We start from the raw sequence: 19,635 nt of genomic DNA, 5'->3' as shown, positions 1-19,635 counted from the left end.
ACCATACCAACCAAACCAACCAACATTCAACAATTTAACAAGAAATTGCAGTCATGTGATAACAAATAATATGGAAACTAAGAAAGCATCCAAACTGAAAAGAACAAGTGGCAAAACCTATATATATATGTGTGTGTGTGTGTGTGTGTGTATTTCATGTTGGGAATTGGAAGAAACATTTAATTTAACATTTGGAAACGTTTACTGCAAAGCATTAGAAACAGAGTAAATAAAGTCCAAGAAGCCTGTCCCCTTAAGAAGACCTTTCCCAGTCAAGAGTTCAAAATCTAACAACAACAGGAACCCGATCACTGCCGCCTTCCCGTTTATTATTTCATTCCTCCCCGTGAAGCCGAACGCCGCGTCCAGATCCTCATCCACCACCATTTTCACCTGACATCGCACACCATACGCGAACACGTTAAATTCAGACCAGACCACTGTGATTTGTCTGTAAGAAGGAATGGCTCGTTGCACTTGCACCGCAAGTTATCAATAAGAAGAAAAACAAAGTACCTCATCCACATTGACATCAGCGGCTGTAAAACCAGGTTGAGCCTTGCCACTGAAGACAATCTCGGCAGCAGCGGCAGCATCAACGGAAGCAGGGCCGAGGCTGATGTAAATGTTCTCTTCATCAGTTTTGACGGGGTAAACGAAAAGCGTCCGCAAAGCGGGTGTAAGAACTCTCAGCACGGGGTTTTTCGGATACCACTCCTTGATGCCGCCGGTGAGCAGATCAAATGTGCTATCAGTTGATGGGCAAACTATACACCCATCCTGCACCCACAATAGTTAACTCTTAATTCGTTATTCAATCAACTACAAAAATGTGCTAAGTGTATAATTGCTACCTACCTGGGTGAGCTTGGCATTGAGAAGGCCTTCGCTGTAAGCCCCTTCGGCCGGGGACCGATTCTCTATTGCATACACCTGATCCTTGTACCACAGCAACAGTATGGCCTCCCCATCCTGAATTATCACCCGCCGCTCCCCCCTTGGCAGCGCTGCCAGCGGCACCACCGGCACCCAGTTGTCTCCTCCTCCTCCCCCTGACGCCGACCCTTCCTCCACCGACACCTCCATCGCCTTGCACCTCGTCGTCAGGATTACCCGAGAGGTAGAATGGTAATTCCCCACAGTAACGGATGATGATACGGGAATTGGATTAGCAGCAGCATTTCTGTGCGGCGGTTTCTGGGAAGTGAGGAGGGGGCGGGCAGATGCAGATGCAGCAGGTGTAGGACGAGCACTAGGGTGGTAACTTCGGGGCAATGCCGGGGCAAAGGGTGAGGCAGTGGCCATGGAAGGAGGACTGGTAATGTTTGGGTAGAGGAAAGAGGGAAGAGTGAGTAGGAGAGGAGAGGAGAGGTGTGGAGGGGAGGGAGAGAAAGTGAACGGTCAGCATCCTTCCGGACCCACGGCAAGTAGATATTGGATAATTCAAAGGTTGAGCAAAGGTATGGTCCTTGAGCGAGCCACAACCCCTATCATTTGGCCTTTGGATTTTATTTTATTTATTTTTTTTTTTAACAAGTGATTTTTTTTTTTAACAAACGATATCATCGACATTAAATGAAGGACATGAGCTTAGCTTTACCATAAGCTAGTAATAATATGGTTCAAATTCACCTCTGGCGAGAATCGAACCTAAGCACTTACAAGTAAAAAGGAGTATCACCACCCCAATTAATGTTTAGGCGTTTGAAAATTTAGAAATGGCGCCTAGACATCCACCTAAGTTGCGACTCACTTAGACATAAAATAGATAACTTTCATTTTGCATTATTTTTTTTAATAAATTGTAAGAAACTTGTTGAATACTAAAATGAACACAAATGATATGCTTGTTCCCTATGTTTTCATTATGTTTTAATACTTCATAATAAATATGTCATTCTATTTTGTAATTTATGAAGTAATCATATATATTTTAAGTATAAACAGATATTTATTTACATGAAATATAATATATTTACTTAAATCTGCCTTGTCCGCCTAGGCGCCTAGGCACTAAGCCCCAACCCACCGCCCGATTAGCACCTAACGTCTTTTAAGGGAAGAGGATGGGCTTAGTCTCACAATGGGCTAGCAATAATGTGGTTCAAACTCGTCCTTGGCGAGAATCGAACCTAAGACCTCTCATTTACAAGTGAAAAAGAATATCACTAGATCGTAGTATTAAATAACTCTAAAATTCATCTTTAGTCTATCCCTATTTTTATTTTGAGCTATTTCGTTTTGGAAAATTGTCAATAACTCTAAATTATATTCATTTTTCTGTCAATCTTTAATCTATTCTACTCATTAGTAGAGACTCAACTAAAATCTTATGAAATTACGGTTCATATATAACTTCAATCCAAATTGGTTATGATTGTGGGTAAGTATGTAAAACACAAAATAAGGAGTAAATACGGGGTCACTCCGTGGTTGGGGATGAATTTCATGTCCGTATTCCACACAACACGTCTTAGGTGGTGAATCACATGATGGTGGCCAAGGGAAGATAAAATGCCTATGTTAGTCGTCCAAGCTTCGAAAAAGTGGATTGACGTGACAAAGCCACTAGCTAGTTCCTTTTAAAAAAGGGAATTTTTTGAAATGTCATTGAATTTGTTCATATTTTTCAATTTGTCATATAAACTAAAATTTTAAGCAATTTGTCATACCAACTTTATAAAATCATTAATTTGTCATCTCAACCCCAACTCCGTTAAGTTTTCCATCCAATATAAGTCATGTGCATGTGGCTTGCACATGACTTGTGTTTAGGGTTATTTCGATCATTCTAATACCTTACCTCCCTTTTATTAAGTTGTATTCGACAAAAAACTGTTGGGTTTCTCAGGCAATGGAACAATACTTTATATACGATAGCAATGAAATGATCATGCAATGCACTTTCTTCTGGTTATTCCCAATATGTAATGATACACGAGTGGGAGTTTGCATTTTAGCATGTCATGAAGACATAATTTCATAAGGGCTCTATAAATGAGAAACAAGATGACGTTTTGTGTCATAAATTGAGTTGTAGATGTATATGTGCTAAAGAAAAGTAAAAAAAAAAAAAAATTAAGGGTTTGTACTAAATAAAAGTAAAAAACTTGTGAAAAGATGTTAAAAATGACCTAAATAACTTTGAACACAAGTCATGTGCCTCGCACATAACATGTATTAGATGTAAAACTTAACAGAGTTAAGATGAGATGACAAATTAATGATTTTATAAAAATGATACGACAAATTGCTTAAAATTTTAATTTATATAATAAATTGAAAAATATGAGCTAATTCTTATGGCATTTCAAAAAAATTCTCTTTTAGGAAATTCATCAATTTTATATACTTAAGAGATAAATTGGATGAAAAAAAAAAAATAGTTCAGGGGTAAATCAGTAAGGAGATGATAGTTCATGCGGTAAATGATTGTTTAAAGAAGTAAGGTGAGAGAGATCAGAAAGGAAAAAAAGGAAAAGAGAAGATGGGACGGAGCATATCGAAGTCGCCGTCGTACAGCAGAGGTCGAAGCCGGAGAGATCGAAGCCGCTCACCCTACTCCACCTCCAGGTCACTTCTTAACTCTCATTATCCCATATTTTACAACTTAAACTCTCCAATTTTCAAATATTTACAAGTTTCTGATTAATTGGTTATCGGGAAACACAGAAGAAATCGTTCGAGTGCCTCCCCGCGCCGCCGTAGGAGTCGGTCGGCAAGTTACAGGCGACGCAAGAGTCGGTCTCCGACACCCAGACGACCTAATAGACGACATAGAAGCAGAAGCAGAAGCAGAAGCAGCTCTTTGTCTCCTCCTTTGCCCAAATCTCACAGTCCACGCCTGACCTCAAACGAACGCAAAAATGCTGCTGACAAACTCAAGAAAGAGGAGGAAGAAAAAATCAGGTCTATTTTCTTGATTGTATAAACGATTCTTAATGTGTTGGTAGTTGGTATATGTGAGATAATGTTTGGTATATGTGAATTAGATAATGTTACAAGAATTGGATGAAATGTGTTGTTTTGCATAGCATTTCGGTTTGGATAGTTTGCGGATTTTACTTTTGCGGACCGTGATGTGCTTGTTGCTTCTGTTGAATATGCCGTTATCTCTATTAGGCGGCAGCAGGAGGCCGAACTCAAACAGTTAGAAGAAGAGACTGCAAGGAGACTTGAGGAAGCGATTCGGAAAAACGTGGAGGAGAGGCTGGCTTCAGATGAAGTTAAGTCAGAGATTGAGAGGCGTATAGAAGAAGGTCGGAAGAAATTGTTTGAGGATGTTAAAGCTCAACTTGATATGGAAAAGGAAGCTGCTCTTGTTGAAGCAAGACGAAAAGAAGTAAGCAACTTGGCTTCTGGCCTTAATTTTATCTCCTTTCATTTGGGTTGCCGCGTGAACACAAATATGACATTCCGTCTTAGCTTTGGGAATTTTGGCCCTAAAATAGTGCTGTTGAATGAATAAACTTGATCAAATAACGCCATTATCGTCAATGTTTTCACATTCTATCATCTAATGTTTTTATTGATTATCCCCATAATCATTTGATGCGGTTCCATACATTACTCAGGAACAAGCTCGGAAAGAGAGAGAAGAGCTTGATAAGATGCTGGAGGAGAACCGGAGGAGGGTGGAAGAGGCTCAGAGAAGAGAAGCTTTGGAACTGCAGACCAAAGAAGAGGAACGGTATCGAGAGTTGGAGCTGATTCAGAGACAAAAAGAAGAGGCTGCGAGGAGAAAAAAACTGGAAGAGGAAGAAGAACACGCAAATCTGATGAAGTTGTCAAGTAAGAGTAAATCTCGGTCAAAGTCTTTTGGTGGTGGTTTTTAACGGTGGCATGTGCCGATCATTTTGTACTGCTATCTGCTACCATCAAATACTATTGACTGCAAGTCTAATATTTGACAAATATTAGTGAGATATCTTGTTTTATCCTACACATAGTTGTTTCTCTCTTTGATTGCCTCCGGATTTGAAGGTCCTCAAATTGTCACTTGTTGACATGTGTTTATTCGGTTAAGGTACTAGCTTACTAGCTCAAAAAATGAAAGCCGAAACTGGAAATGAAATCGAACAGCCCAAAATCTCCTTACCTTATCGTAATTATTGATCCTCCTCCTGTTTACTTTGTCATCTGGCAACACCTCCTTACTGTATCAGTTCAAATGTATAGAACTTAAAGAGTTGTGCTTGACGTAAGCCTACTCAGCAGTCCTGTGCTTATTATGTATTGGATGATCTCTTAACAATGACAGGGAGAGTTGTTGAAGCTTTCTTCCCATAAGAAAAGCTACACAATTTATGTTATCAGAAACATTCAATAACACAGGATGCCAAATATTTTGCTTGTTTTGGAGTGCAGAAAGTAGTGAAACTTGGAATATCTCAGAGTAAATCTCCTCTCTATTAGCATCTACCATTTGACCTGAGTTTGGGATTGAGCTAGGGGAAGAACTTGACGCGGGCGTTTTAATTCCAAATGTGGGACTTGGATCATCTTCTTCTGGATTGGCAGCTTTCTTCAAACTTGGTTTGCCAGTGTCTTCTGGTGCTGGAAGGGAACTCTATTGTATTTGAGCGGTGATCGGTAGATTTCCTGCTCTTGAACATTCTCATGTAGCCAACCATGAAAATCTCCTATTTTCTTAGCTGTGGAATTAGTTTGTTAAGCAGGCTTGAGTGTTTAGTTAATTTATCCATATCAGGAAGGCAGATAGATCCCATGCGACTCGGTTCCGAAACTTTGAAGATCCACCACCAGAAGAGGAGCCATGTAGCTTATTTTCTTCTCTTGATGTTTCAGTTTGTAATCAGAGGATCTGTAAAAATCCCAAAACGAGTTAGACAAATCTAAAGTGAACTCCAACCTTCACCCAAATCAGAGCCAAATTCGAACTGGAGAGAAAATCCACACCCATAGGAAACAAAATCCGGTCACAAAGACCGGTACCTAAACAACCAGGGGTTCGACAAAACGCGGCCACAAACTGGGGGAAAACAAAACTCTCTACAACGAAATGGGGGAGAGAGGCGCCCGGCCTTATTACCGGATGCCAGAAAAGAGAAGTTTGACGGTGGTGTTCCGCGCTGTGTGTTTTTAGAAGATGAAACTTTCTGTGTGGCTTCATTATTTGATTTGAATTTTTATTACTCGTTGATCAGGCTATCGGTTATTTCAGTAGCACGTTGTGGATAACCGCGAGTTCTGTGTGGCTTCATTATTTGATTTGCATTTTTATTACTTGTTGATCATGCTATCGGTTATTTTAGTAGCACGTTGTGGATCACCCCGATAGACTCTACAATTTTGTAGCTTCATTTTATCAAATGAAAATGGATCATCGACGGTGTAGTTGAATAAATTGTTTCGATGGCAGATGCTTTAAAAGAAGGAACTTAACGAAAAACTCTTGATACTGTTCATTTTAACGAAAAATCACATTTTTACACTAAAAAGTCAATCCTGGTACTATTCACTTTACCCTTTAGTTTGTCGTTATCGTTAAAACTTAAAGTTTTCAAATCATTTTCATTAGTTTTCCTTTAAAATAAAGGTTTTCTCCATAATGCCCAAATTGGAAAACATTGGAATTGATTATTGCATTTGATGTTTTGAGTTCGGTTTTTTTATAGACTCGTTTGGATGTACTTTTAAAATAACTGAAAGCCGTTTTTAGAGAAAATGTTTTTGGATTTCAAAAACACTTTAAGTGCTTTCTGCAAGAAGTACCAATTATGTGCTTCTTCCAAAAATTATTTAAGTGTTTTTTCAGAATTTACTTGCATTTTTACTAAGGATTGGTTCTAAAAACATTTTCACCAAAAACGCTTTCAATCATTTTAAAAGCACATGTACATGTCACATCATTTTTTTTTATAATTAAATTTAAGGCTTAATTATAATAAGTATTTATGAATCTTATCCCTAATTTAATTTTAGTGGCAACTTTCTATTAGTTTCTTTAGTGCTTGAACTTAACAATGTGTTGTATTATTGGTCATTTTCACTAAGGTTGTCTATACTTTTATTAAATTTAAAGGTATTTGTATTTCAAGAACTTTTAAGACAAATGTGTGAGAAGTAAAAACGTAGAACAAACCAATATTTGTAAAATATAGTTAACCCAAAATATAACATATAGAATAGTGGCTTGGGTTGCATCTCTCATTTTGCTTGGATCTTTTACCTTATTTTTTGTTTGTTTATTGGGTTTCTTTTAAGCCTTGTATTATTGTACTAGTTTTTAAATATATTGGAATTATTTTTTTTAGTACATCAATATTTTTACATTAAGGGAGGGATAGTTCGGCAAAGCCACATAAGGGACAGTCGGAGAAGGATTCTCTTCACTCTTTTTTTCCTTTCCCTTCCTATTTGAACGATCACGGTTAAACCACGTTAACATCTTATATTAATTTTTTTTATAAAAAGAGAAATACAAAATAGAGAGTGAGAAGAGGGGATTGAAAGATGAGATAAGAGAATCCTAGTTCATGGGCAGCCTAATTTGGTATCAAATTCGGCATATACGAGATTCGAACTTGAGACCTCTAGTTTTTTAATATATTGAAAGATTTTTTTTTTTAGTACATCGATATTTTTATACTAAAGGGAGTCAGAGTTCAGCAAAACCACACAATAGGTAGCCTAATTTAGTATCGAATTTTTCATTCACAAGATTCAAATATGAAACCGCTCACTTCTAAGGAAAGATGAATATCACCAGATTATAGTATTGATTGACATTGAAAGTTGTTTTGACAAAAAAAAAAAAAAAAGAGCGGAAAAAAATCGAAGAAAAGACTAAAGCTGTGGGTCCCGCCGAAATCAAAGACTGGAAAAATTAGATCAAATCCCAAATAATAATAATAATAATTTGGAAAGGGGGGCGGCGGCCGGGAGGGGGAAGGAGGTAGAGAGCACAGAAAGAGATATTTGCCTATCTTCTCTACCACTGCACGTACAGATTCAGGTGACGTGGCAGTGGAAGTCCAACCAGCATGGGTGACGGCAGCGCAAGCGGCAACAGAGACCATAACAACAATCACAGCCACCACAACAACCACAGCCATGGCCACGGCCACAACCACGGCGGTGGTTATAGTAACAAGCCGGAGTGGCTGCAACAGTACGATCTGATAGGGAAGATCGGGGAGGGCACGTACGGCCTGGTGTTCCTCGTGAGGATCAAGTCTCCTTCCAACCGCGGAAAGTCCATCGCCATCAAGAAATTCAAGCAGTCCAAGGACGGCGATGGCGTCTCCCCCACCGCCATCCGCGAAATCATGGTCTTCTTCTTCCCTTTTTTTCCCTTCAATTTATTTACTTTTGAATTGCAGACCCTAACGTTCGAAATTTCGTTTGGGAATTTTGTTCAAACATTAAGAAAAATGATTGAGAGTTTTTTCTTTTTCCTGGTTTCCCATGAATATTACTTTTAAAAGAAAATAAATTTGAAAAATGGTGATGTTTTTGGATTGTTCAGTTGCTGCGGGAAATATCGCACGAGAATGTGGTGAAGCTTGTGAATGTTCACATCAATCACACAGACATGTCCCTCTATCTGGCTTTCGATTACGCAGAACATGACCTTTATGTGAGTATCTGATGTTTTCTCCTTTTCTTCTTTCGTTCATTTGAAATGGGATTCTTGAGTTCCGCTGATCGAAGAAAATGTGGTGGGTTGCGTACATTTGCTTCACAGGAAATCATTAGACATCACAGAGACAAAGTTAATCAAGCTATCAATCATTACACTATTAAGACATTGCTCTGGCAGCTGCTCAATGGACTCAATTATCTCCATAGGTATGGCTTTGTTTGTTTGACATTTGCCGCCGCTGATGTTTCGTTCTTTTGCTGTATCTACATTATTGTTTGACTACTTGTGTGCAACCTTCCTTGCAGTAATTGGATCATTCATCGTGATTTAAAGCCATCTAATATCTTGGTATGATTTGCATAACCTTTCCATTCTCTTCTTGATGCAACTTTGTTTGACTTTGTGTTGCTTACAAAGGGTGAACAATCATAAATTTTTGCTACGTTTACTCGATTTTTTGTTCATAGGTTATGGGCGATGCAGAGGAACAAGGAGTTGTGAAAATTGCGGATTTTGGACTTGCAAGGATATATCAAGCTCCTTTGAAGTCATTGTCTGACAATGGGGTAAGGAGACATGTTTGTATCACATAACTGCATTCTCAATGTCTGCAGTACCGTGAATTATAGTTTATACATTCCCTAACTGTATTAAACTTTTGGTTTTTAGTGGTTTATGTATCAGCATCCCCTTTTATTCCCTTTTTATTCTCCTTCTCTTCATTTTTTTGTTTGTTTTTGTTTTGGTTTAAGAAACACTCCTGTTTGTTACCATTGGCAATAATGCATTCATATCTTCACAACAACCATAACTTCCACAAGGAAAGCAATTTCTATTCCATATGGAATTTTTTAAAGGTTGGCATTCACTTGCTGTGGAAGTATGTGATCCTGTATGTATTCATTATATGTGATAAAGTGGGATAGAAAAACGTATGTGACTGAGCTTTTAGTTTCCATAAAAGGCTGCTTTGGTTGGGGCAATAATTGGGTTATCTCAATATGATTATATTAGTTACCACTGTCTACAAACTCGCCTTGAGGTGTGGGTCGAGTGAGGTACAGAAAATCACCTTAGGTGTACCGTCCTTAGCGAAAGCCAGGAAAAATGCATGCCTTGATGACAAGTCGGCGAGAGGCGCATACCATCTTCCATGAGGTGGCTCAAGGTGTTGGCTGAAAGAAGAGATGAACCCCCCCGCAAGAAATAAGTGAAACTGTATCGTCCTGCAGTTGGGGGTCTTCCTTTGCTGAATCACCGTGCTTCATTTTGCTTCGTTTTGGGTTTTCTGGTCTTGGGCTTGTGGTGTTTTAGTATAAGAATTAAAAGATGTGGTCCCATGTAGCGACTGGCAAAGTAATGTTACGTATGTGTGCAGCACACTTCCACTTGGAGATAATTTTAGTTATGAAAAAATTTCTGTGTGATTCATAACTAAACTTTTGAGACCCGAATATCAAAATTGAAAGACTACTAATACTATAAAGCAGGATGCTTAACTTGTAATTTTACTCTTTCTATGAGAAGAGTTGAACAAAAGTGTAACAGTAGAATACAGCGAGGGTATCTATATCATATATAAAACTTATATATAGATACTTACAGATTATTTTTATTAATTAAAATGATTGATTCAGAAAGCTTAGGCCTAAATGCCACAAGGCTTACACCTTGCCCTTTAAATTATTATTAGAGACTAGTGATGCACCTGAGAGTGGGGTGAATTGCAAGGATTTTCAAAGTCACTGAGCATTTAGTGGTTGAATTGAAGATGATCATTTTGTTGATCATTTTATCATTATATGTTTTTCTGTAATTTGCTTCTCATTTTTTTTTTTCCATTATTGGTTTGTTAGATCTTTTAAATCTTTTAAATTTTTGGAGCTTCTTTTTCCTGTTACATCTACTGTACTTGGTCAATGCCCTTTTCTTATTGTTTTGAATTAAACCTTTTTGCAGCCCCTAATTGATTGCTATTTTCCATTTGCATTGAAACAATAATTCAGACTCTAATGCGTTAGATATATTACTTGCAGGTTGTGGTAACCATTTGGTACCGTGCGCCGGAGTTGCTCCTTGGGGCTAAGCACTACACAAGTGCTGTTGGTATCCTCCTACACCAAGTTATTTATCCTATTTGTATTAAGTTCATGTGGTTAGCATGTGATTACAATCATGAGTGCACATTCGTAGATTACCTAAATGCTAAATAGTTTCTAAAAGCCTGCCTCTTTGTTGTTTGAATATTTTTATTTTCAGTTGATGTAATTATGTTCTCTGGTGTATTGAATTATATGAGCAGATTAATTTTAAAGACAATGTTTTCTTAATATGAAATTTAGATATGTGGGCTGTTGGATGCATCTTTGCCGAGCTTTTGACTTTGAAGCCATTATTTCAAGGTGCAGAGGTCAAAGCTATACCAAATCCTTTTCAGGTTGTGAAACGTTGAATGTATTTACATTTTTGTACACTTTTATTACTAGTACTGTTTTAAGTTTTGTAATTGTATCACATCTTCTAATAATAGAGTTCACATGTGCAGCTTGATCAACTTGACAAGATATTCAAGGTCTTAGGTAATATGTTTTACCTTTTTGGCCATTTATCTTTTATAAGTTCCATGGAGCTACCTTACAGTCAACAATTATCACATCAGGTCATCCGACACTAGAAAAGTGGCCAGCACTTGCAAACCTTCCACACTGGCAACAAGATGTGCAACATATTCAAAGCCATAAATAGTAAGCTTTCTCATATCTAATGTATGTAAAACTTGTTTAGTTAAACATATAAAAAAGAATATAAACCTTGTGCTAGGAATCTGAAGAAATTATTTTTGTCTAATTTGTCATTCTCTAGTAACTCCCATGTTTGGCTTAATTTTTTTTTTCTCCCTTTCCTTGATCAAACTAACCAGTTCTTTTTTCCTGCTGTATGCTTTCGACAGTGATAATACTGCATTGCATAGTGTAGTTCACCTCTCTCCAAAAAGTCCTGCATATGACCTCCTATCTAAGATGCTCGAGTAAGTGGTGCCTTTTAAATTTACAAGAATCTCATTTTGTTATTGTTGAGCACATGGAGAGGATGAGACTCATAACTGTACCCAAAAAATTGTAATTCTCATTTTACCAATTTTTCTAGTTTTTTTCTAATTTTTTAGGATTCTAATTACAAAGTACAGAAAGTTATCCTTACAAATTTGGAGTGATGATACATCATGAATTGTTTTAATAAGATTTATGAATTGAGTGCCCTATTAATTGCTAATAGAGTATTGTCATACGGAATCTTTGAACATGGTCTTTTGACTGTAGAAGTGTAGATATTTGCTGATAATTCAAGATTCAAGGATTAGATATGAGCACAATATAGTTAGAGGCCTAAAATGAATGATTTCTGTGGACTATAGTAAGGTTCTTAATCCCTATCTTTTCATCCAAGTTTCAGAGTAAGGTTCTCTCTTTCCACTCCAGAGAGTAGTTTCTTCTGATTATAACAGTAGATAAAGTATTTTAAGACCTTGTCTGGATTGTCTTTACTACCATGCAAGTACCAGGATAAATGACAATTAGAAGGGTACTAAAGGAACATTCTCTTCCTTGGGATTTCACTGACCAATCATATAACAGTTTGAGGCTGATTGATCATGTTAGTCCCCATATTTTCATTGTTTGGCTGGTGACTTGGAATTGGATTTTTCGATGAGATGGCTAGTTTGTACTTTAGTAAATCATTTGAAGGAACTGTTAGCAACTATAGATGTATAATGGAGATGATGGATGTAAGATGAGGATACCATGTCTACTGTTTGGTTTTTCACATTGGTGAATCAGTGGTGAACTGGTTTGGACATGCTTTTTTGTTCACAAGTTGTAAACCGGAAGCTACAAGTAAATTCAGATATTTCAAGCTAATTTGTATATGAATTATGAAAAGCAGTTAAAGGTGTCAATTTGGATCTACAAATTTAAACGCCATTTCTTAGTATTGGTTGCCTTTCTTGTCCATGTGCTTGCTAATTTTTGTACTAATTTTTTGTCAAGATTCGGGAAGGTCGGAGCTTCTGACTCAAAATAAATTTTTATTTGATTTGTTTTTGTCTCTTCATGTATATCATACAATGCCGAAATTTTGATAAAATTTACAGTTGTTTGACTTAAAAAAGTGTTGAACTATAACTTACAATATGTTTCTGTAGTAATTAGTTACAGTGGCATATAATTTGTAAGGTTTTGCAGTTGATCTTGCATTACTTTTTTCTTAATGAAGATAAATTAATTGTCTGTTTCTTTCCCCAAACAACTGTGTGCAGATATGATCCTCGAAAGCGTATAACAGCTGCACAAGCATTAGAGCATGAGTAAAGCTTCTTGCTTTTTTATCTCTCATATTATGCTTATTATTCTTCCTCCATCCTTCCCTTTCCCTCACCCTCATGATCACCTGTGAATGAATTATTTAACAAATTAATTAATACAGGATTCGGGATTTTAATATTCTTAAATAAAAATTGTTGTGCGCAAAAATATAATTGCTTTCTAAAAAGATTCATATTTTTTGCTTTCAGGTATTTTCGTATTGAGCCTCTACCAGGTCGCAAGTAAGGTTCTCTTCTTCATTAACTTTTACTTCCCCTATTGGACTTGGACCTTTTCTGTTGTGATATGCCCAACCGTTTTGAGTTTCTTTATTTTCCAATATGTTGACCACCTTTTCATGAATACCACCTAAAAGTTTGAAAAAGAAAAGACTCTAATGGAGATACTAGATGCTATTGTAAGCATATAGTGCGCCCATATATCTTATATTGACAGGTATATTATTAATGATCAGTGCTTTGGTGCCTACCCAAGGAGAGAAAGTAGTGAATTATCCTACTCGTCCGGTAGACACAACCACAGATTTTGAAGGGACAACTAGCATTCAACCTTCACAACCGGTATGTTTCATGGTTTTACAACTAAATGAGTAGACTTCTGTTCCAAAGCTGCAGCTGTTTAAATGAAGTGCTAACCATGGTTTGTACAAAATTTAGTTGGAATTTTAGAAATAGCAGTGAAAGCCAGAGTAAAGAAACATAATGGAGCACTACTCAATTGTGTACTCTACTGTTTCAGGGGTTATACGTATACTTTAAAAGAATACATTCTTGAAAACATTATAATCACAAATTTTGATTTGTGTTACATGTTGGATGTAGAACAGGAAATCACGATAGTGTTGCTATTAGTAGATAAATATTGTTCACTGAGTTGAAATCGTCCACACTTTTAGTTTTGTAAGAAGCATTATCTTTTATGATACTGTTGAGGGGAGATGCTTTTAGTTTAGTTCAAGGTCCGTCTGTCAGAACCTGGAATTCCCTTCCACCCTTTTTTGCATTTTCTTCTCTTTCAGTTCCTGGTTGATTATCATAATTTTATTGCTCAGTGAAACTGGTCATATCCATTGTTGTAAGATGTATCAATGTGGTTGGACATGTATCAATACTAATGACATTAATTTTGTTTCCATCTTGATATACTCATTATGAATAATTGTATCACATCTGGTTTCCTCCTCTTTAATTGTTAATCAGAGGACACAGAATTAATTTACGTTAGAATTTATTCAAGTATTTATCTGCTTTATATCCCATAGAACAAGTTCATCTTCGAGTGATTTCCTACATAGAGGAATGTTAAGGCATGAAAATAACTTGTTTGCATATAGTAAACGTAGGAAGTCTTAACATCTCAATCTTTGTTCACTATGGTATGTGTGCATTGCTCATCGTACAATTATCTGGACCAGGTATCATCTGGAAATGCAGTATCTGGAAACATGTCAGGTGCTCATGTGGGGAGATCCGTACCCAGGCCTATGGTTAACATGCAACGAATGCAGCCTCAGGGCATGGCTGCTTATAATCTTGCATCTCAAGCAGGGATCGGTGGTGCAATGAATCCTGGCGGCATGCCAATGCAGCGTGGTGTAGCACAGGCCCATCACCAACAACAGGTATATTGTGATGAGTATAGATTGTTTTGACCTTTAGAATAATTCTTTCTCTTAATTCATGCTGGTTTTATATTTTATTTTATTTTTCAAATACAGTTGAGAAGGAAAGATAATGGAATGGGGATGCCGGGATACCCTCCACAGCAGAAGTCCAGACGTTTCTGAGGAATATTGCACCTATTGTACTTTAATTGCCATGGATGATCTGAAATTCATGAAGGTTAGTTTTTTTATTGATGTTTTGCTTCATAGGCTACTAGTACTTTAAAACTGTTCTTTATCTCTTCATCATTAAAAATGAAAAGAAGGTAAACTCCTTTGACTTTTCCTACTGGTCTTACTGACGAGGGGTTGAGATTTCAAACTCTCATCTTCCGCTGCCTGTCTCAAGAATCACTAGTTTTCCTAAATAATTCAGAATCCTGTAAATTAAAAGGGGGAGAATCTATTACAATCTATCAACCATAACCAACAATCTTATCACTATCGTTTTTATTTATTGGACTGCATTTTTGTTAGTCTTCTCACTGTTGCATAAAAATAAGGCTTTGTTGTTTTGAAGATAAAGAAATATACTTTTTAAGCTTTGTCTTGAGGGATTTCTGAACTGGAAGTCTGGAACTCATACTTGCGTACATTTTCCATTAGCAAAACACTGCAAGTTCCATCTTTTCATCCCCACAAGCTCCTCTTGTTATCAATTATTCTCTTGGTACCTTTGATGTCCCTCTGCATCTGAGGCTCTGTTGGATTTATTAGTATGAGGCTTACCTTTCTACCGGCTCCGTTAGCCAACTGGTCTTATTGACCCATAACATACATTATCTGCTCGAATGGACCTGTACCCATCATCACTTCCTTAAATATACCTGTTTTATTTGACCATCTTTTAATCGAGAATACTAAATCATGTGCACGATGCTTTGTGAAAAAGGTTGATGCACAAGCTTGATTCGTGAAGAAACTTGCAGCCGAACTTGTTTTATTCTATATTCAAATTCCTTCATTCTTTCTTATCTTACCCATGCATTTCATGTTTTTCCAGGTCTAAATATTGAGGACACAAAATATCTTGTTATTCTGTCAGATGTAGAATGCTGTAGAGGAAATTCGGTTATTCTTAAAATGCTGGTCGATGCAGTGGGACGAAGATTTCAGTTACCGCAGTCTTAACTGGTGCTCCTGTAGGTCACAACGTGCACACTTACAAATTGTGACTCAATTTCTGTAAAAATTAGCTGTTAAGCCAGAAAAACAGTAATTAGACAAGTTGTATGAAGGCCGCATCGATGAGCTTTAAGTACTTGAGCATCCATTCCTCACTAACAGAGAAAACAGGGGAAGGAAGGATGGTAGGGGATTAGAAAGAAACGCATTTGTTTGGATGAGATCCCCACCAACTTTTAACTGGGACTCTCACACTCCGTTACATATGTATGTGTATAATATTTCTTGTAATTTATGTTTCAATTAGTCAACTTTTAATTCACAAATAGGCATTGGGTTGCACTTGCATGTGATCGTTTGAACAGCGGACCTCAAATTGATTCACCAGCACCAGCAGCCTATCCAAAAGAAAGTGGTAGTTGGTGCCGTAACCCTTTTTAAACACCTCCGACTTCCGGCTTCCGCCCGCCCTCAATCCCCTTTTCACAGCACCAACTACGGCGATGGTTTCACTCATCCGTCCCGGTCTCCCGCCGTCCCTCCTAACAAAGTACAACTGTGAATGCAAAATGCCACACTAGCCATCAAAGTGCAATTGTGAATGCAAAATGGTTTCACTAATCGTCTTTTGGAGATGATCTAAATAGGCAATGGCGGAGTTGCCTCAATCTATTGCACTCGATTTTTTTTGGAGTTTTTTGATTTGATGATGCTCTGGCTGAATGCGCTATAGTTATGCGAGTACTTTGATCCGACTTATGTTAAATCTTTATTAGCTTTTGTTGACTATGGAGGTTATGGAAGTTTAGTAACTGAATGCTACTTGAACACACAAAACCGACGCACTTGCTAACATCATAAAATTGCGCAGTATGGAAAGTGACATACCTCCTTGTAAGTCCTTGCAAGGTTTGCTTCTTCTTTGATGTGGGACTTTACCCTAACATATGGATAAGATAAATTGGGTGACGTAAAACACTTGTGGGCCAATTTGTTCCTTTACTATAAAAGAAGTTAAAATTCTACTATAAAACTAATTGACAATATAGAGAGTAACTCAACTTCTTATGAATCTTTCAAGGTTTACGATGCGGTACTTTGCATTTCACATAGACTATTCAGGATAGTGCTTTCCTCGCTCCTAGTATGGAGGAACATCCTTCTCTTTGCCATCATCATCTAAATATCATTTTGGAAAGAAAAAAAAAACATTCGAACTTGAGACCATTAGTCATCTATATTAATTTGTTGAACAAGTCGATAGTTATGATAGAAAATAGTATTTTCTTGATGAACCGTCAATTTCCTCGTTTCATTTGGATGACTAAGCCGTCTTCAAATCAAATGATTTTCTACATTGATGATTTTTAGTTTAAACACTGCATCAAACGTTTGACTTTGTTAATTAAGATTATTTGATGGATAGATTAGTACAATTCAACTAATATGTGCATCAGATAGTACTATACAGACTATTTTAGCACGTCAAATTGTAGTCATCCGCGGAAACACTAAGGGACCAGAGTGGTTTCGAGCCCGTCTTGATCACTATGTAAGAAATTTCCAACGGCCTCAAGCCTGTTATTGCAGAACTGTGAGACATGAGGAAGAAGATGAATTTCTCGAGAAGAAGTTGAGTCAAACGATGTCATGTCATATTTTTCTAACTATTTTGTTTGTTTTGCCCTTGTAGTTTAGTGAAACTCAAGGATAGGTTTTCAAAATTGACTTTAATATTATTTTTAAAGCAACCTAATCAACCTCCTCTTTGCCCTCATTTTCTGTCAACAGTTGGAACTAGATTTCTTTGTATTTTCTTCCTATAATTTCAAATTTATTACTCGGTACGCTGCTCTCTACCTCCCACTTAATTGTATTATACATTTCTTTTGATTTTCTCTATTAAATTTAATGGGTCTTTTAGTTTTATGAACATTACTTCAATTGCTCATGCTATGTTTCAAAAAAAATTTCTTAATATATATATATATGAAAAGATCCTCGCTCACACCACTAACTATAATGACTATTATAATAAGTCAAACTCAAGTAGTCAATACAATTCCATGTACTAATTCACGTTGCGCTTGCAATTAGCCGTACTACGAGGCAACGCATGTGGATTTTCCGTGCCTTCGGTGGCTAATACGGCAATGCATGGAATGCAATCCATTGAATATGGAAAAAAGGTCAAACTTAACTGTATTACAGTCCATTAAATTTAAGAAACATTAATGAAAAGAGTTTGAGAACTTTGAGTTTTAACCATAAGGACAAAATAAAAGATAAAGTGAATAGTACCATGATTGATTTTTTAATGTAAAAATATAATTTTTCGTTAAAATAAACAGTACCAAAAACTTTTCGTTAAAGTTCTCTTAAATTTAATGACAATTGCAATAATATAAGAAATCCAGTTGCATCACAGTTGTACTTGATATATATATATATATATATATGTATATATATGTGTGTGTGGGGATCATATCATATCGAACTTTACGATCGAACCTATTTATTTATTTAATTATCAATATAAAATTTTATTATTTTTTACATAACAAAGTATTCGTTAATTTCTTTGAATTCCATTAAATGTCTTAAATATTTCCGATTTGACTAATATTTTGCAGAAATGATTTATGAGGTGCAACTTGAAAAATAGACGTTGGGATTGTTAAAGTTCTTATCGTAAAACAGGGGCCCCGGGAACTTGTTTCTTGTTTGTGAAGGCGCCCACAGGAAATAGCTAGTAGTTTACGTTTCAGTTTCAGCGCATGCTGATGCATTGCATTTTGCATATATGGCTGGCTATCTGAGTCTCTGAGCTTTTCGTTTGCTGCACTGAACTGAATTATTCTTTATTGGCTTTCTTTGAAGCAAAGGGACAAAGACTGCCAATCCACAAATATCTTTCCTTTCATTTAATGGTGACTGTTCAATCTTTTATCATATGGTACCGAGAAGTGTAAGTAGGTTTCTATCCTTTTCAAAGGACCAAGGATTTTATTTTCTCTAGTTTACATTTTCTGATTGTTTGTTTCAGGAATTTCATCCATCTATCTCAACAGACGCAGGCGCAATTATATTGGCATGTCAAGATATACTCGAGCTCCTAAATTCGAATCACATTCCTCACTATTTAAATTGATTTTATTGATGCATAACATCGGATCAATGTGTATAGTAGTGAAGTGATCTTCACAATGATGCTTTGTCAAGGATAGACGTACGAAGTGACCTACAAGGAAGATAGAGTAAGTATCGAAGGGCACCGTGTGCTACCAATCTTAGAGACTTTGATATTGTTTACGATGAAAAAGATAACTGATAAACCCTTCCCATCCCAGATTTGGGAAGAAACAAGAAATATGGATAAGTTGTAATTAATACAAGGCAACCGAACTCTTTTTCTCCCATCTCATTGTTCTGGCATGTCTGTATGCATGAATAAAATAAACCAGACTTGGGAATCTGGGTTTTGTCCATTTGTATAATAAACCAGACCTGGGAATCTGGGTTTTGTCCATTTGTATGTAGAGAATTTAAAAGAAAACTTCTCGGTAATGTTTATTTGAACGAAAAATTATATTTTTATATCAAAAAATCAATCATGATACTATTTATTTTACATTTATTTTATCTTTATCGTTAAAACTTAAAGTTCTCAAATTTTTTTAATTAGTTTTCCTTTTATATAATCACTAGCTAATATGTATTATATTCACTTTACTTTTATTTTGTTTTTATTAATAATACTCAAAATTTTCAAGTTTTTTTTATTAATTTTCCTTTTATATAAACACTAGCAATGTGTATCGTATTTGTTAGTAGTAGTAGTAGTAGTAGTCAGC

General features: G+C 36.5%; 3 protein-coding genes across 4 annotated transcripts; 2 read left to right on the top strand and 1 right to left on the bottom strand.

The window, feature by feature from the left end:
- Window positions 1–166: 166 nt before the first annotated feature.
- Window positions 167–1,416, bottom strand: LOC137736668 (Rieske (2Fe-2S) domain-containing protein). The gene is made up of 3 exons (XM_068475907.2): window positions 859–1,416; window positions 517–780; window positions 167–393 (listed from the first exon to the last, which is right to left on the bottom strand). The coding sequence occupies exons 1-3, from the start codon at window positions 1,303–1,305 to the stop codon at window positions 202–204; spliced, it is 903 nt and encodes a 300-aa protein (XP_068332008.1). The 5' UTR covers window positions 1,306–1,416; the 3' UTR covers window positions 167–201.
- A 669-nt stretch (window positions 1,417–2,085) lies between these two features.
- Window positions 2,086–4,942, top strand: LOC137708297 (uncharacterized). The gene is made up of 4 exons (XM_068447345.2): window positions 2,086–3,573; window positions 3,673–3,909; window positions 4,123–4,342; window positions 4,575–4,942. Exons 1-4 carry the CDS (start codon window positions 3,488–3,490, stop codon window positions 4,833–4,835), a joined length of 804 nt encoding a protein of 267 aa, XP_068303446.1. The 5' UTR covers window positions 2,086–3,487; the 3' UTR covers window positions 4,836–4,942.
- A 2,896-nt stretch (window positions 4,943–7,838) lies between these two features.
- CDKE;1 (cyclin-dependent kinase E;1) lies at window positions 7,839–16,107 on the top strand. Of its 2 annotated transcripts, none has more exons than XM_088685440.1 (16): window positions 7,839–8,294; window positions 8,492–8,602; window positions 8,711–8,814; window positions 8,914–8,956; window positions 9,076–9,174; window positions 10,645–10,714; window positions 10,951–11,045; window positions 11,154–11,187; window positions 11,268–11,352; window positions 11,559–11,636; window positions 12,927–12,974; window positions 13,182–13,214; window positions 13,448–13,553; window positions 14,408–14,614; window positions 14,711–14,834; window positions 15,702–16,107. In XM_088685440.1, exons 1-15 carry the CDS (start codon window positions 8,007–8,009, stop codon window positions 14,777–14,779), a joined length of 1,470 nt encoding a protein of 489 aa, XP_088541566.1. In that variant the 5' UTR covers window positions 7,839–8,006; the 3' UTR covers window positions 14,780–14,834; window positions 15,702–16,107. The 2 variants fall into 2 exon arrangements, with proteins under 2 accessions (XP_088541566.1, XP_068331694.2); XM_068475593.2 differs by having other exon boundaries at window positions 15,660–16,107.
- Window positions 16,108–19,635: the final 3,528 nt, after the last annotated feature.

The sequence above is a fragment of the Pyrus communis genome, chromosome 15, assembly GCF_041283825.1.
Source record: "Pyrus communis isolate YQ-2024b chromosome 15, ASM4128382v1, whole genome shotgun sequence".
NCBI classification, from domain to species: Eukaryota; Viridiplantae; Streptophyta; class Magnoliopsida; order Rosales; family Rosaceae; genus Pyrus; species Pyrus communis.
Note: the sequence above shows the minus strand (reverse complement) of the source record. Positions and strands in the feature narration are given on the sequence as shown.